Source organism: Bombina bombina, chromosome 8, assembly GCF_027579735.1.
Source record: "Bombina bombina isolate aBomBom1 chromosome 8, aBomBom1.pri, whole genome shotgun sequence".
Lineage (NCBI taxonomy): Eukaryota > Metazoa > Chordata > Amphibia > Anura > Bombinatoridae > Bombina > Bombina bombina.
In genome coordinates this window covers 336,654,364-336,673,655 of record NC_069506.1, presented here as the reverse complement: position 1 = coordinate 336,673,655, position 19,292 = coordinate 336,654,364, and the positions used below count along the sequence as shown (strand labels likewise).

Sequence of the window (19,292 nt, the reverse complement as noted above, 5' to 3'; positions counted from 1 at the left end):
GGAAGTTTTACAGACCTCATGCACACTTTAAATAAATAGCTACAAAGGATAGCTATGGAAAATGTGTCTTCCTCTAGAATTCTTTGTGACTTCCTAAAGTATCCAGGCGTTAGAGTGACAGACACAATGGGGCCCATTTATCAAGCTCCAAACGGAGCATGTGGGCCTGTGTTTCTGGCGAGTCTTCAGATGAGGCGGACAGGAATCGCCGGAAATCAACCCGATCGAGTACGATCGGGTTGATTGACACCTCCCTGCTGGTGGCCGATTGGCCATGAGTCAGCAGGGGGCGGCGTTGCACTAGCAACTCTTGTGAGCTGCTGGTGCAATGTTAAATGCGGAGAGCGTATTGCTCTCCGCATTTAGCGAGGTCTTGCGGACCTTATCCGCACTGTTGGATCAGGTCCGCAAGACATTTAATAAATTTTCCCCAATGTATGGAAATTGTGAAAATGATTCAGTCTAAAATACAAAAGTGTATAGTATAACATATAGCCTTTTATGACTTAAAAATATAATCAATTTATTTTTGAGTTAATGGAAAACCAGAAGTATAACCAAACACAAACAATTATTTAGATTTTTTGAGCATGAAAGAAGTAAAACCCCTCATAATCTGAAGTATCAAACGTGGCATCTTCAGGCTTCCCGAAAGCCAGCAGTTGTCTGACCGCATAGCCATTTTCTTTGAGGGCTTTCTCCAGGAACTTCTCATTTACTGAAAGAGAGAAGACCTTGTTGGGGCCAACCTCATAGTAATTAGCTCCCAGATCTCCAGTCATCAGAAGATGACCCCCAGGTTTCAGTAAATTGGAGATATTCTTCAAAGCTCTGCCATAAGCATCATGGTTCCTACACGCAGATTCCAGGCACACGGCAGCCGTGAGGCAATCTGCTTTTGGTACCACAACAGGATCCAATGGATTAGTCTTGCTGACATCACAATGCAATATCTGCTGGATTTTACATCTCAGCTTTTCTTCTTTTTCTTTCTCCTTCCCACTGCAATACAGTAAACACACCATACGTATATAAATATTCAGTTTACTAAAGAATAATTTAATGAACATTTCATTTATTGGTAAATTAAATAAAAAGAGCTTATTTTTGGCAGATGAGTTCCATCTACTTAACAATTTATTAAGGTACATTAAAGTCAATGTTTTCCTTTTCAAATCTAAAAGTGTGTATTTTTTAAAGGTAATAATGTTTTTATTTTTTTATATGGATACTTCTGTCCTAAATAAAAGTTTTTCATTTCAAGATTTTTTTTTGCTCCCGTAGATTAGAAAGATAGCTGAAAACTGCCTTATGCTTTTCCTTTTAGTGTGCGCAAAATGAAAACCAGTGGAAATGCGACCATAGCTAGGGTTAGTAATGCTGAACTTAAATGGACATTAAACCACACATTTTTCCTTTCATGATTCAGATAGAAGATACCATTTTAAATCACTTTCCAATGTACTTCTATTATCTAATTGTCTTTGTTTTCTTATCATCCTTTGTTGAAAAGCCGCAAGGTAAGTTCAGAAGCGTGCCCATGTCTTCAGCACTATATGGCAGCAGTTTTGAAACAATGTTATGCAAGAGGACTAGATTGCAGCACTATTTACTGACATGTAGTGTTCTAGACGTGCACACTACCTATCTAGATATCTCTTTAACAAAGAATAACAAGAAATCAAAGCAAATTTGATAATAGAAGTAAATTGGAAACTATTTTTTTTAGTTTTATTCGCAATATGAAAAAAAAAATGTCATGTTCCTTTAAGTTCTCTAATGTAGGGATGGCCAACTGGCGGCCTAGGGGCCACATTTGGCCCTCTGTACTAGTTTTTGCAACCCCTGGGATAAAACAGAACTACAAGTGTGTGCCATAGGTTTTGTGGCCCCAGGAAAAAGCATTTACATTTTGGTGGGTGAGCAAACAAGGTGGTCAAAACTCAAAAGAACCCTCTGAAGGGAAAAACCGCAATCGTACCTAAATCTGGCACCTTTGTCACTGGACATTTGTAGGAAATATATTATTATTATTATTTGTGTATTTAATAGCCATAAATTTATATGTGGCCCTTAAGGCTTCTAAAATATTGACCATTGGCCCCCATGTGTTAGGAAGTTGGCCATCACTGCTCTAGTGAATTATATAGCATGTAACATTTGCTTTAGCATGTCCCTTAAACTTTCCCTACCTAGTAGACTGGAGAGAATGCACGCTCTCCTACAAACAGGCCATCGTTTTGTAGAATGAATGAACCAAAGCACAGGTGCAGTTACCCTTTAACCTATTAGTTGGTCCAAATTCTAGGACTACTTTATAGAGACCATGAAGTCATCTTTTTTTCTTTCGTGACTCAGATAGAGCATGCAAGTTTATAAAAGGTGGTCAAAACTCAAAAGAACCCTCTGAAAGGAAAAACAGCAATCGTACCTAAATCTGGCACCTTTGTCACTGGACATTTGTTGGAAATATATTATTATTATTATTATTTGTGTATTTAATAGCCATAAATGTATACTTTACAGGGACAGTGAAGTCAGTTTTTTTCTTTTATGACTCAGATAGAGCATGCAAGTTTAAACAACTTAACAGTGTACTTCTATTATTTGCTTCATTCTTTTGGAATCCTTTGTTGAAAAGCATACCTAGGTAGGCTCAGAAGCAGCAATGCACTACTGGTACCTACCTGCTGATTTGTGGCTGCACAAATCTGCTGATTGTCATTGGCTCACCTAAAGTGTTCACCTAGCACCCAGTAATGCATTGCTGCTCCTTCAACAAAGGATACCAGGAGAATGAAGCACATTTGATCATAGAAGTGGTATTAAATTGGAATGTTGTTAAAAATGTATTCTCTGTCTGAATCATGAAAGAAGAAATCTGGGCTTTATGTCCCTTTAACTTTGCAATAAGCAGTTGGTAACTGTTACTATTATTTTAAAAAAATATGTAGATTGAAATTCTAGGATCCTGTTATGGATTAACATTCTAGAACAAATGGGTATATTTGAGATTACTGATTATGATATACAATAAAATAAAATAGAAAACAGTTTAAAACAATGGTGTGTGCTACTTCTAAGTAAGTATTTATTCAGATCTATTGAGGTAACAATACGGTCAGAATCGCTGCAATAAAACGTCTAATATTAACACAATTAACGTTTGTAAGTTCAACATATACAAATCATCATAATGTTAATGGTTTCAGTGTCACATCTCTACCCCTTGCCTCTCTAAATTGCTGGTTAATCTGTTTAACCCACTATTTACACAGTTCTATATAGGATCTTATGGATACAACATGGAAAACAGGACTCAACTTGTGAAGCTGTCCGCCCACCTTCATTACAGACGGGCAACAGATCTGTTGATCCGCTTGCCCGTATGTATCATTATACACTCATCGGAGTGTGTAATGCCCGCCCCTTCATTCGCATGACCGAAGGAGCTGTCAATCACTGAGAGCGAGCGAGCACTCAGTGATTTCCCCTCACCACCTCAGAGGTGACGTAGGTTGTAAGAAGCAGCGGTCTAATGACAACTGTTTCTTACATTGCAAACCTGCCCTGCAAGGGCTCCAGAGCAACTTTCGCTGCTTCGTACATGGAGCCCATTGTATTTGTTTTTCAGTTTAAACCCATGATCACTAAGATATATATATATATTTGTTTTCATTTTTTTTGGTGGACCAAAATAATAAATATAAACTGTAGTTACTTCTTTGTGTTGTTATGCATGAAAATAGGCAACACACAGGGGCGAAACTACAGGGGGTGCAGAGGTCGCAATTAAATGTTAAATAAGTACAGTTGTCTATTGAAACCAATAGTACAGTGAAGTGTATGAGAACTAAACTATCATTAGACGTTAGTATCTTAATATGTAATTAATTCATTTACTAAATGTAAGGTAACAGTTTTTTTGTTTTTCAAAAATAAATTTTGAATGTCCCATAAACATTTAAAGGGACAGTCAACTCTAAAATGTTTATTGTTTAAAAATATATACTGTATAATCCCTTTATTACTCAATCCACAGTTTTGCACAGCACACAGGGTTAAATTAATACACTTTTTACCTCTGTGATTACCTTGTATTTAAGCCTTCTCTAACAGCCCTCTGATCACATGACTTGCATTTTAGCCAATTAGTGCAGTGTCAGCCACAACCCACGGGCGTGAGCACAATGTTATCTATATGGCTCACATGAACTAGCACTCCCCTGTTGTGAAAAGCAAAAAAAAAAAAGCATGTGATAAGAGGCTGTCTGTAGTGGCTTTGAAACAAGCAGAAATTTAGAGGTTTAAATGTTATAAAGTAAATTAATATAACAATGTTGGTTGTGCAAAGCTGGGGAATCGGTAGTAAATGTGTTATCTTTCTTTTTAAACAATAACAATTTGGTGTTGACTGTCCCTTTAACTTTTTTTTTTGAATAAACAAATACAACTAACAATCTTTATCTTTAACAAATGTGGCCAAATACTTACCTGTCCCTACTTGCAATGCCCAGAGGAGGACACGGTGAATATTTCTAAATATAAATCAGTAATTTAATGTCTGACTTATTACTAAATAGGGTTTGCTTTTTATTGGTATTTATCAGAGCTAAGATTACAGAACCACTTTTAGAATTGGATGCGATACCTTGTTCCCTCTAATTCACAAACATGTTTCACAATAGAAGACCAATCAAATGCTCCTGGCTCCTTTTTCAACCATTTTTCCAGCACTCGAAGATCTCGGTTGGTGTACCATGTAGCAATGATCTCATTAAAGGATTCACAGGCAGAAAGAAGATGGTAAATGGAAGGAGCTGTGCCGATATCAATAAGTTTGTCTCCCTTCACAGCACCTTTTATAAAAGAGAACATTAAATTGTCAGAATACAGTTTTAACATTATCTATGTACTATATATGACATGAAACCCCATTGCAACGGACTTTAAGCAGCAAATCAGCATGTCTGTCCCGGGACAGCTAAGGGAGTGAGCTTTCGTGCACACTCATCTTATTTCCCTATTCAGTTTAAGGAAGTTTACAATGAAATCTCATGAGAGTTAAAGGGACATTAAACCCAAATGTTTTCTTTCATGATTTAGAAAGAGCATGCGATTTTTAAAAAAATACTAATATACTTCACTAATCTATTTGGGGGGTAGTTATCAACGTGTCTACTTTACCTGCCTTCGCCGGCCCAATACGCCCGCCTAAGCTCGCCTCACATCGCCGCCGCGGACCTGCAAAAATTCATCTAAGTTATCAAAAAAGCTGTCAAAAAGCCACGCACCAAGTACGGGGCGATGAGCAGCGGACTGTGAGAGTTATCACTCATCCGATCTCACTGCTCTTCAGCTTTTTTACAGCTTTCTTGCTAGCCTGTCACTAAGCACCCACACTAAACTACACTGTTCTATCCCCTATACCGGAGTCCCAGGAGCCCCCCGCAACTAAATAAAGTTAGTAACCCCTAAACCGCCGCTCCTAGACCCCGCCGCAACTCTTATAAATGTATTAACCCCTAAACCGCCGCTCCCGGACACCGCCGCAACCTACATTACAGGGAGTGCAGAATTATTAGGCAAGTTGTATTTTTGAGGATTAATTTTATTATTGAACAACAACCATGTTCTCAATGAACCCAAAAAACTCATTAATATCAAAGCTGAATAGTTTTGGAAGTAGTTTTTAGTTTGTTTTTAGTTATAGCTATTTTAGGGGGATATCTGTGTGTGCAGGTGACTATTACTGTGCATAATTATTAGGCAACTTAACAAAAAACAAATATATACCCATTTCAATTATTTATTTTTACCAGTGAAACCAATATAACATCTCAACATTCACAAATATACATTTCTGACATTCAAAAACAAAACAAAAACAAATCAGTGACCAATATAGCCACCTTTCTTTGCAAGGACACTCAAAAGCCTGCCATCCATGGATTCTGTCAGTCTTTTGATCTGTTCACCATCAACATTGCGTGCAGCAGCAACCACAGCCTCCCAGACACTGTTCAGAGAGGTGTACTGTTTTCCCTCCTTGTAAATCTCACATTTGATGATGGACCACAGGTTCTCAATGGGGTTCAGATCAGGTGAACAAGGAGGCCATGTCATTAGATTTTCTTCTTTTATACCCTTTCTTGCCAGCCACGCTGTGGAGTACTTGGACGCGTGTGATGGAGCATTGTCCTGCATGAAAATCATGTTTTTCTTGAAGGATGCAGACTTCTTCCTGTACCACTGCTTGAAGAAGGTGTCTTCCAGAAACTGGCAGTAGGACTGGGAGTTGAGCTTGACTCCATCCTCAACCCGAAAAGGCCCCACAAGCTCATCTTTGATGATTCCAGCCCAAACCAGTACTCCAACTCCACCTTGCTGGCGTCTGAGTCGGACTGGAGCTCTCTGCCCTTTACCAATCCAGCCACGGGCCCATCCATCTGGCCCATCAAGACTCACTCTCATTTCATCAGTCCATAAAACCTTAGAAAAATCAGTCTTGAGATATTTCTTGGCCCAGTCTTGACGTTTCAGCTTGTGTGTCTTGTTCAGTGGTGGTCGTCTTTCAGCCTTTCTTACCTTGGCCATGTCTCTGAGTATTGCACACCTTGTGCTTTTGGGCACTCCAGTGATGTTGCAGCTCTGAAATATGGCCAAACTGGTGGCAAGTGGCATCTTGGCAGCTGCACGCTTGACTTTTCTCAGTTCATGGGCAGTTATTTTGCGCCTTGGTTTTTCCACACGCTTCTTGCGACCCTGTTGACTATTTTGAATGAAACGCTTGATTGTTCGATGATCACGCTTCAGAAGCTTTGCAATTTTAAGAGTGCTGCATCCCTCTGCAAGATATCTCACTATTTTTGACTTTTCTGAGCCTGTCAAGTCCTTCTTTTGACCCATTTTGCCAAAGGAAAGGAAGTTGCCTAATAATTATGCACACCGTCGCCACCTATAATACATTTATTAACCCCTATCCTGCCCCCCCTACACCGTCGCCACCTATAATACATTTATTAACCCCTATCCTGCCCCCCACTACACCGCCGCCACTGTAATAAAATTATTAACCCCTAAACCTAAGTCTAACACTAACCCTAACACCCCCTAACTTAAATATTAATTAAATAAATCTAAATAATATTTTTATTATGAACTAAATAAATCCTATTTAAAACTAAATACTTACCTTTAAAATAAACCCTAATATAGCTACAATATAAATAATAATTATATTGTAGCTATGTTAGGATTTATTTTTATTTTACAGGTAACTTTCAATTTATTTTAACTAGGTACAATAGCTATTAAATAGTTATTAACTATTTAATAGCTTACCTAGCTAAAATAAAGAGAAATTAACCTGTAAAATAAAAACTAACCTAAGTTACAATTACACCTAACACTACACTATACTTAAAGGGATACTAAACCCAATTTTTTTATTTCATGATTCAGATAGAGCATGAGATTTTAAGCACCTTTCTAATTTACTCCTATTATCAATTTTTCTTTGTTCTCATGCTATCTTGATTTGAAAAAGCAGTACTGTAAGCTTTAGAGCCAGACCATTTTTTGTTCAGCACATGGGTAGCACTTGCTGATTTGTGGCTAAATGTAGCAAACCAATCAGCAGCTCTACCAAGGTGCTGAACTAAAAAATGGGCCGGCTCCTAACCTTTTATTACTGCTTTTTCAAATCAAGATAACATGAGAACAAAGAAAAATTGATAATAGGAGTAAATTAGAAAGTTGCTTAAAATTGCATGCTCTATCTGAATCATGAAAGAAAATATGAGGGGTTAGTATCCCTTTAAATAAATTATTCCTATTTAAAACTAAATACTTACCTGTAAAATAAACCCTAAGATAGCTACAATGTAATTAATAATTACATTGTAGCTATTTTAGGAATTATATTTATTTTACAGTTAACTTTGTATTTATTTTAGCTAGTTAAAATAGTTACAAAATTACCTGTAATATAAATCCTAACCTAAGTTACAATTAAACCTAACACTACACTATCATTAAATTAATTAAATAAATTAACTGCAAATAACTACAATTAAATACAATTACATAAACTAACTAAAGTACAAAAAATAAAAAAAGCTAAGTTACAAAAAACAAAAAAAAATATGTTACAAACATTTTAAAAATATTACAACAATTTTAAACTACTTGCACCTAATCTAAGCCCCCTAATAAAATAACAAAGCCCCCCAAAATAAAAAAAAATGCCCTACCCTATTCTAAATTTAAAAAGTTCAAAGCTCTTTTACCTTACCATCCCTTAAAATCGCCTTTCGTGGGGCATGCCCCAAAGAATTCAGCCTGTAAAAGAAAAATACAACCCCCCCAACATTAAAACCCACCACCCACATACCCCTAATCTAACCCAAACCCCCCTTAAAATAACCTAACACTAATCCCCTGAAGATCATCCTACCTTGAGTCGTCTTCACTCAGCCGAGCAGAGGAGATCCGGAGCGGCAGAAGTTATCCTCCAAGGGGCGCTGAAGAAATCTTCCATCCGATGAAGTGATCCTCCAGTCGGCGCTGAAGAAGTCTTCAATCCGGGCGATGTCATCTTCCAAGCGGCACTGAAGAAGTCTTCTATCCGGGCGATGTCATCTACCAAGCGGGGTCTTCAATCTTCAGTCTTCATCCTGCCGACGCGGAACATGCTTCCTTCCCGACGGACTACCGACAAATGAAGGCTCCTTTAAGGGACGTCATCCAAGATGGTGTCCCTTCAATTCCAATTGGCTGAAAGGATTCTATCAGCCAATCGGAATTAAGGTAGGAAAAATCTGATTGGCTGATCGAATCAGCCAATCAGATTGAAGTTCAATAGAATGCGAGCTCAATCTGATTGGCTGATTGGATCAGCCAATCGGATTGAACTTCAATCTGATTGGCTGATTCAAACAGCCAATCAGATTTTTCCTACCTTAATTCCGATTGGCTGATAGAATCCTATCAGCCAATTGGAATTGAAGGGACGCCATCTTGGATGACGTCCCTTAAAGGAGCCTTCATTTGTCGGTAGTCCGTCGGGAAGGAAGGATGTTCCGCGTCGGCGGGATGAAGATTGAAGATTGAAGACCCCGCTTGGAAGATGACATCGCCTGGATAGAATACTTCTTCAGCGCCGCTTGGAAGATGACATCGCCGCTTGGAAGATGACATCGCCCGGATGGAAGACTTCTTCAGCGCCGACGCCGACGACTCAAGGTAGGATGATCTTCAGGGGATTAGTGTTAGGTTATTTTAAGGGGGGTTTGGGTTAGATTAGGGGTATGTGGGTGGTGGGTTTTAATGTTGGGGGGGTTGTATTTTTCTTTTACAGGCAAAAGAACAGTTTTCTTTGGGGCATGCTCCACAAAAGGCCCTTTTAAGAGCTGGTAAGGTAAAAGAGCTTTGAACTTTTTTAATGTAGAATAGGGTAGGGAATTTTTTTATTTTGGGGGGCTTTGTTATTTTATTAGGGGGCTGAGATTAGGTGTAATTATCTTAAAATTGTTGTAATATTTTTTAAATGTTTGTAACCTATTTTTTTTTTTTTTGTAACTTAGCTTTTTTTATTTTTTGTACTTTAGTTAGTTTATGTAATTGTATTTAATTGTAGTTATTTGTAGTTAATTTATTTAATTAATTTAATGATAGTGTAGTGTAAGGTTTAATTGTAACTTAGGTTAGGATTTATTTTACAGGTAATTTTGTATTTCTTTTAGCTAGGTAGTTATTAAATAGTTAATAACTATTTAATAACTATTCTAACTAGCTAAAATAAATACAAAGTTACCTGTAAAATAAATATAATTCCTAAAATAGCTACAATGTAATTATTAATTACATTGTAGCTATCTTAGGGTTTATTTTACAGGTAAGTATTTAGTTTTAAATAGGAATAATTTATTTAAGTATAGTGTAGTGTTAGGTGTAATTGTAACTTAGGTTAGTTTTTATTTTACAGGTAAACTTCTCTTTATTTTAGCTAGGTAAGCTATTAAATAGTTAATAACTATTTAATAGCTATTGTACCTAGTTAAAATAAATTTAAAGTTACCTGTAAAATAAAAATAAATCCTAAGATAGCTACAATATAATTATTATTTATATTGTAGCTATATAAGGGTTTATTTTAAAGGTAAGTATTTAGTTTTAAATAGGATTAATTTAGTTAATAATAGAAATATTATTTAGATTCATTTAATTAATATTTAAGTTAGGGGGGTGTTAGGGTTAGTGTTAGACTTAGGTTTAGGGGTTAATAATTTTATTACAGTGGCGGCGGTGTAGTGGGGGGCAGGATAGGGGTTAATAAATGTATTATAGGTGGCGACGGTGTAGGGGGGGCAGATTAGGGGTTAATAAATTTAATATAGGTTGCGGCAGGGTCCAGGAGCGGCGGTTTAGGGATTAAACTATTTATTTAGTTGCGGCCAGGTGCGGGATCGGCAGGATAGGGGTTAATAACTTTATTATAGAGGGCGGCGGTATAGGGGGGCAGGATAGGGGTTAATAAATTTATTATAGGTGGCGACGGTGTGGGGGGGGCAGATTAGGGGTTAATAAATTTAATATAGGTTGCGGCAGGGTCCGGGAGCGGAGGTTTAGGGGTTAAACTATTTATTTAGTTGCGGCGAGGTGCGGGATCAGCAGGATAGGGGTTAATAACTTTATTATAGAGGGCGGCGGTATAGGGGGGGCAGGATAGGGGTTACTAGGTATAATGTAGGTTGCGGCGGTGTCCGGGAGCGGCGGTTTAGGGGTTAATATGTATAGAGTAGCTTGCGGTGGGCTCCGGGAGCGGCAGTTTAGGGGGTAATAACTTTATTTAGTTGCGGCGGTGTAGGGGGGACAGCTTAGGGGTGTTTATACTCGGGGTACATGTTAGGGTGTTAGGTGTAGACAGCTCCCATAGAAATCAATGGGATGTCTGGTAGCAGCGAACTTGTACTTTCGCTATGGTCAGACTCCCATTGATTCCTATGGGATCCCCCGCCTCCAGGGCGGCGGATTGAAAACCAGGTACGCTGGGCCGGAAAAGTGCCGAGCGTACCTGCTAGTTTTTTGATAAATAGCAAAAGTAGTCAGATTGTGACGCACTTGTGTGCGGAACATCTGGAGTGACGTAAGAATCGATCTGTGTCAGACTGAGTCCGGCGGATCGAAGCTTACGTCACAAAATTCTACTTTTGCCGGTCTCTAGCCTTTGATAACTAAGGCGAATCAGCCTCGCCACAAATACGCTGCGGAATTCCAGCGTATTTGAGGTTGACGGCTTGATAACTAGGCCCCTTTGTCTTCATTCTCTTGATATCTTTGATGGAAATCGTATCTAGATAGTCTCAGATGTTGCTGATTGGTGGCTGCATTGCTATTTCTTCTGCAAATGATATCTAAAGAATGAAGCAAATTAGATAATAGAAGTAAATTGGAATGTTGTTTAAAATTGTATTCTCTATCTGAATCATTAAAGAAATTTTTTTGGGTTTAATGTCCCTTTAAGTGAAATCTCATGAGATAACAGTAAAAGAGTTCATGACCTCAGCACTGCTGATGCTGATTGGCTGCTGTTCATTTCTTATTTATTTTTACCTGCAGCTGGGAGCAGCTGAGTATAACTTTTTACACAGAACTTACTCTGCTGAGCTGAGGAGATTGTGAGGTAAAATATCTTCCTTTTTTACATAGAGATGCAGCAGTGAGTCAGGCAGTTCATGTATTTGTTTGGTTAGGATGAGAGATGGAGGAGAGATGGTAAGCCTCTCTGAATAGGTGGGTTTTCAAGGAGCGTCTGAAGCTATACACGGTAGGAGACAGTCTTATGGAGCGGGGTAGAGAGTTCCAGAGGACAGGAGCAGCACATGCAAAGTCTTGGTGGTGGGAGTGGGACGTAGCGATAACAGGAGTGTAGAGACGTAGGTCAGAGGTTGATCGAAGAGGACGGGATGGGGAATATTTCACGATAAGAGAGGAAATATAGTTGGGAGTTAGACTGTTGAGTGCTTTGTAAGTTAGGGTTAATACTTTAAATTGTATTCTGGAGTGTATGGGGAGCCAGTGTAGAGACTGGCAGAGCGGAGCAGCTGATGTAGATCGGTGACTTAGGTGGATGAGTCTAGCAGAAGCATTCATAATAGATTGGAGGGAGGAGAGGCAGTGTTTTGGAAGGCCATTTAGGAGTAGATTGCAATAATCAAAGCGTGACAAAATGAGGGAATGAATAAGTATTTTTGTATTTTTTTGAGTAAGGAAGGGATGAATTCTGAAACTGTTGCGTAGGTGTGAACTGCAGGATTTGGTAAGCGCTTGTATATGTGGGTTGAATGTGAGTTCTGAATCTAGTGTGATCCCAAGACAGCGGACCTGGGCCTCCATTACATATGCAGCGTCGCCCGCAAAATCCCCCGCCGCCAGATTTTACGCGATTATGGTATTACATATACGGCGTAGCATACAAGTTACCCGGGTATATTTCACCCGTCGCCCGCAATTATTACTCCCATAGGCTAACATAGAACCGCGTCACAAATCGGTATCCAATATCCAGCGCAAGGACTTACGTGGCGAAAATGGAGAAATCTCACTCCATTTTATCTCGCCATAAAAGGCAGCCGTAGCAAACCTTGCGCTGAGTATGGGAGCACCATAACTCCCTAAAATGCCTGCAAAAATCAACTAACACCTAACGCATGCCAAATGTCTATCTACCTGTCAACCGCAATCCCCCACTGCAATAACTAATAAAGTGTATTAACCCCTATATCCGCCATCAAACCCACACAGCAAGTAATAACTAAATTAGTAACCCCTAAATCCGCCAACCCCAACATCGCAAACTACCTCTACCGTCATAGCCCACAATGCAATAAACCTATTCAAGTATTAATCCCTAAACCGCCAAAGCCCACATAGCCTATTAAATGTATTAACCCCTAATCTGCCGCCGCCAACGTCGCCGCTACTATAATAAAGTTATTAACCCCTAAACCTAAGTCTAACCCTAACCCTAACACCACCCTAACTTAAATATTATTTAAATAAATCTAAATAAATTTACTATTATTAACTAAATTATTCCTATTTAAAACTAAATACTTACCTATAAAATAAACCCTAAGGTAGCTACAATATAATTAATAATCTAATCTAAGCCCCCTAATAAAATAAAAAAGCCCCCCAAAATAAAAATGTCCCTACCCTATACTAAATTACAAATAGCCCTTAAAAGGGCTTTTGGCGACTTCCGGTGGGCGGGGTGACGCGGCGGCAGCAACCTAACGGAGCTCCAGACACAGATCGCAAACTACCTGATATTGCTGTCTGCCGGATTGCCCCCGTGTGTACCTCTTGCCAGGACTGCGGTATGATGTCCCGCAGGAGTCATCTGGCTGATTGCTGAACACGCAGGACATTAATATCGGTCCTGGTCCCCGGTGGGAGATTTGGAAAGGCGCGAACGGACGCCATCTTGGTGAGCAGCTCCGGAGTTGCCCCTGGTTTTCAGTCCTCTTCTCCTGAGACATTAAATACACCTTTTGCCCGGGTGGTGCATAATTTGAACAACGGTGGCCTTTGGTGGTGAGTGTTTACCCCCCTCTGGGAGAGAAAAATAGACCTGAATGCAATAGTGAAGAGGGGAGAGAAGCCTGACCAAGACATAAAGTGTGTGAGACTGCATATATGAAACAAGATGACATTATTAAGCACCATATTGTAGAATCTTGGGAATCTTCTCTTGAAAGCTTGCTCATAGGTTACTACTTATATTCACCTTTGCTCTTACCACCCCTGATCACTTAGAGACTGCTCAGATTTAACTCTTTCAACACCTTGGAACAAATTCCTACATGCTTACTCTTTTGTACTGGCCTTAAAGCAGGCAGGGGGTATGTAATGAGAAGTGACTGTGTTACTTTTAAACTACACTTTGGATTGCGCTGACACCGCTACAGAACTGCATGGTTCTTTTTCCTTTTTGCTCTTCCATCTGCATGTGTTCCTGCATCCCATCCCTGCTCCCAGCAGAGTTACAGTCTTACATATAGAGCAATAGCGCCATCTGGTGGCCTATACTTAACACTACAGCCAAGCCAACTTTTTTTTTTTTTTTTGTCTATTCTATGAAAGTTGACGAGTACTTTCACAGGCTATCCCCGCCTACAAAGGATACCATGAGTCACAGAGCAACTAAAAATCAAGAAAAAAAACAGAAAAGCACCACAGAGACTCTTGCTAATGCCTCACCTATAGAAAATGAAGGAGGTCCTGCGGGAAGCCACATATCCCTATTGCAGGAACTTAAAGCGTTTTTTTCCTGCTGAAAATGGACACGTTACAAGCTGGAGTAGACACACTAACTAGTGAGGTACGTCTGTTTTCGACACGCTTGTCTTCTGCAGAGCAAAGAATTTCTGATGTTGAAGATAGACAGCTGGAATCAGATGTGTCTTTAAAACGCCTCTTAAAGCAGAACCAGCTTCTACAAGACAAGGTGGAGGATTTGGAAAACCGCAGCAGGCGGAACAATCTGCGTATTGTAGGAGTCCCGGAGTCCATAAGGGATAAGGATGTACTTGAATTCGCTGCCTTAACCTTCCCTAAACTTCTGGGTATGCCCCCGGACTGTCTACCTCTGGACATTGAGAGGTCACACCACATTGGTCCAGATAGACACCTGGAAAATTCCAGAGAGAAGCCACGCCAAGTGATTTTTAAATGCCTGAATTTCCAGGACAAGCTGGCCATCCTGCGAGCCTACAGAGCTACCAAAGAAGTCAAATATGAAGATCGCCGGCTTCTGCTGTTCCAGGACTTTTCAATGGAGGTAACCAGACGGCGGAAGGACTTCGCATCCATCTGTTCTAACCTACATGAACAGGGCCGCCAGTTCGCCCTCCTGTTTCCTGCTAAACTGAAGGTTCAGACCACTTCAGGCCCAAAATTCTTCCACACACCGGCAGCAGCCCAGGCCTATTTGGCCACTGAGCGGGGACTGGACAATGGCTGATAGGCCACTACTAAGTAACAATGCCTTTCTCATAAGCCTGTGTTATATTTTAAGATGTATGCTGTTTTCTATTTACAGGAAACAAGTTGCTGCCAGTTTTTTCTCCTCACAGTTTTACAAAGTCTAGGCTGGTGTATGGCGTGCTGCGGTGCTGAGACGTTTTTCAGTAACAGCTCTTGGTCTTTCCCAAATCTGCTTGGTTGCAGTCTTTGCAACAATAGGCGCAGTGGTGCCCCATCTCCAGCCTGGATGTTTGGTCTATCTCATGCAGGACAAATGGTCCTGAAGTTACCTTTTTTATTTTATTTCTGCTCTGTTTTTGTGGTATCATACTGTTATAATGTTCTGAACTCATGTTGGAAGCTTTTGTTTTTCTATAATTATTATCTTAAATACTGTTTGCAGGTTTGGTTGTCCCTCAGGTTAATAACTCTATGGGAGCGACAACGTCTGGACCTTAGTTATCGAGAGGGTTTCACAGGGAAAGGTCACCTCTTTTCTCAAGCTGTGGGTCCTACATCACTTGTAGTCGTGTTTGTTACTGTAAGGAGCTATGTAACTTTTCCATACAATCCTGAACCATATGAAAATAATCCCCCTTTTGTCTCAGGTCTCTCCCTGATGCTGATGCCTAATGCTATCTTACATGTTTACTCTGCTGTAGCAGACCCCTTTCCTGCAGCAGACTACACAGCTGCACAAATATTATACCGAGCCCTATGGGGACACACCTTACTCCAGCTCATGGATACGGCCCTATCTGGCCTCTACACAGTTTGGCACCTGTTTGAGATACCTACTTCCCTCCCATGGGCCACCTGGTGGTATGCTCTAAATAATACTATATATAAGCCCGATGGAGTTTCTTTAAAAATACTGTTACTGCTATGTGTTGAAAATGTAGAGCGGTTGAATTACAAGAGTGTTTTGATTAATAGTTTCCTGGAATCCATGAGTTCTTCACCCTTAACTTTGTCTTCTTTTTTGCTTAGCCCGTTTACAACTTCTGATGCGCCCGGGGTCCTGCCCCTCATGGACATGAGATTGGGGAGAGAGATCCTAGGTTCTCTGCTATCGGTGAGTCAACCTTTAGAGATTAACCACATCACTTTCTCACTCACAACCCACACACTTGCTCCACGCTTTGCCAGTAATGCTCAAGCCCTAATGCGTCTTAGCTTAGCAGCCCAGATGAATATGTATGTTTGCATAGTCTGTTCCCCTTTTATGTTAGGCTTTCCATTCATTCTAAAATTGTATGGCTTTAAACCTTAAAATAGTCTCCTGGAATGTTGGGGGCATTACGTCCCCGGCAAAAAGGAGTATGATTTTGCAACAGCTTAAGAGGCTACACACTGACATAGTGCTACTCCAGGAAACCAAATTGACCCCTGACGAACATGAAAAGCTAAGAGTCCGCTGGGTGGGTCACATTTTATATTCCCCTACTGAGGGTAGAAAGAGAGGGGTGGCAATGTTGGTGAGAAAGGGCCTTCCTGCCTCTTTTTCACAGGTGGAAATTGATAAGGAGGGCAGATACATACTAGCAAACCTAAAAGTGGGAACCCTTGAATATACTTTATGCAATGTTTATGGTCCCAATGAATTTTGCCCTTCCTTTTGGTCAGCACTTCTGGCTAAGCTGGCCACCTACACTGCTCCTATTATTTTGGGAGGAGATTTCAATTTGGTCCAGGCCCTTCCCTTAGACAGGTTCAAAGATCCAGCATTAGTTGGCCCCTTGAAACACTCGCACACCAGATACAAGAGAGAAGTTTCACTGATAAATAACTTTAAGGCCACATTGGGTCTTGTTGATGTGTGGAGAGTTACAAACCCATTGGAGAGAGACTATACCTGTTTATCTAAGACGCACAGCACTCTCTCAAGAATTGATTACTTCCTCACCTCTTCCATGATAACATCGCAAATTCAGCATCCAACAATAGAACATATCACAATTTCAGATCATGCCCCAATCCATTTCATACTCCGGCCTACTCCTGTTAAACCCCCAAAAAAATCCTGGAGATTTCCCTCTTACTTATACAATGACATAAACTTTCGCCAACACCTCAAGTCTGCGTGGGCAAACTATGCATCAGACAATGATCAACACAAAAATAACCCAAACTTGTTCTGGCATGCCTCTAAGCCAGTCATGAGGGGAATCATAACCTCCTTTACAGCATACCATAATAAAAGCATCAGAAGAATTGATGAGGCGTTTTTAACAGATCTTACTGAGGCATATAACGGGTACCTCGCAGATCCTACTCCCACATCTAAAAAACGCTATTATGATCTTAAGATGGCTAGGGATACACACCTAGCCCAGCAAAACGCTAACTTTGATGTACATAGACAGGAAAGTTGTTAGCAAACCTAGTTAAACTCTACACTCCCAAATCTCATATTATGGCCATAAAGTCCCAGACACACTTAACTTCAAACAATAAAGAGATTCTGTCAGAATTCGTTAAATATTACACCTCCTTATACACTAGCCAGGAGATTGATATGGAAGCTAAGCAGAGCTTTTGGAACACCACACATGTCCCTACCCTCTCGGATGAGCAAAACTCGCTACTTAGTGCCAATATCCTCCCCCAAGAAGTAATCAAGGCCATAAACAGAGCTAAGCCTGGGAAAGCGGCGGGCCCTGATGGCCTGCCAGCAGAGTATTACAAATTACTAGTGAACGACATAGCCCCTGCCTTATCTTCTCTATACACTACATATCTAGAAGGCTCCTCCCAAATAGATGCTAGATTTGCGGAAGCAAATGTCTGTCTTATCCACAAATCTGACAAAGACCCTACAGACACCTCCTAATACCGCCCAATCTCGCTATTAAATGGGGATTACAAACTGCTAACCAAAATTTTAGCTGACAGATTGGCGCAGATTCTTCCTTCACTTATACACACAGATCAGACCGGATTCGTGAAGGGGAGATCATCAGTGACCAACATCAGAAAGACACTGGCGATCACCTCCCATTATTGGTATAACTTACATTCCTCTAGCCCCACTGATTTACAGGATGCCTGTCTCCTTGCCCTCGACGCAGAGAAGGCGTTCGACAGGATAGAATGGGACCATTTACACACGTCATTAGAGAAATTTTGCCTTTCGGGCAATTTCACAGCTTTTCTCCAGCGGTTATACACAAGCCCTAAGGCGTCTTTAATAGTTAATGGCAAGCTTTCCCCCTCATTTGAACTGCAGAGAGGCACGAGACAGGGGTGCCCTCTCTCCCCATTGTTGTTTGATTTAGCCATAGAACCCCTTGCATGCCACATCCGACAAAAATGTGTCGGGCTTAATATCTTAGACCACAAGCAACATCTTTCGTTGTATGCAGATGACCTGCTGTTATATATAGGTAATCCTGCTACTAACCTGAATCCCTTATTAGAAATTATTGGCAATTTTGGCGCATTTACGGGCTACAAAATTAATGTTAATAAATCGGAACTAACCTGGTTACAAAACAAACAAAAAATCTCCCTGGCAAATACTGCACTTAAAATAACAGAGGGTTCCTTTAAATACCTGGGTATCCAGTTACATGTTAACCCCAACAAACTATACCATTTGAATCTGACAAGTGCCATTAGCAACATAAAAGCCTTACTCTCGGATTGGCATAATCTGCCCCTATCTCTTACGGGCCGAATTCACCTTCTCAAAATGGTGGCTCTACCCAAACTCTTATATCCTCTACAGATGCTACCTCTTCTTCTCACCCAACAGGACATTAAGTCTTTACAGTCTGCATCAGGACATTTTATCTGGAGGGGAAGGAAACATAGGATAGGGATAGACTACCTGACTATGTCTCTGGATGGAGGAGGACTACGTTTTTCGAATATAGCATGGTATAACTGGGCCACCCTTACCAAGCTGGTCTTGGATTGGTTAGTTGTTGGTAATCACTTCACTGTCCCCACTCCAGAAGACAACTTTGTCAAACCACTGAGCCTGGCCTTCCTGCCCCACGCAAATCTTACCTCATTGCCTCCACAGATACAGCGTCATATACTATACAGGGATCCGCTTAGGGCCTGGGCCAAATTGACTAGGATGTGGGGGATAGATAAGTCAGTCAGTAAATATTTGCCAATTCAGGGTAACCTGGACTTTCTTCCCGGTTACACTACAAAGGCATTCCAAATTTGGCATGCCCACAAACTCTTTAGTATTAAGCAAATCCTTAACCCTCTAACCTTTGAAATTATCCCCTTTCAGGATTTGA

General features: G+C 40.4%; 1 protein-coding gene across 1 annotated transcript in view; it reads right to left on the bottom strand.

Annotated features, from left to right (window-relative positions):
• Positions 1-497: 497 nt before the first annotated feature.
• The window catches only part of LOC128639272 (nicotinamide N-methyltransferase), a 31,661-nt gene continuing 12,866 nt past the window's right edge, over positions 498-19,292 (bottom strand). The window contains exons 2-3 of the mRNA XM_053691573.1: positions 4,652-4,859; positions 498-1,002 (exon numbers count right to left, since the gene is read on the bottom strand). Coding sequence (XP_053547548.1) covers positions 576-1,002; positions 4,652-4,859 — 635 coding nt within the window. The 3' untranslated portion in view covers positions 498-575. The remainder of the gene's footprint in view (positions 1,003-4,651; positions 4,860-19,292) is intronic.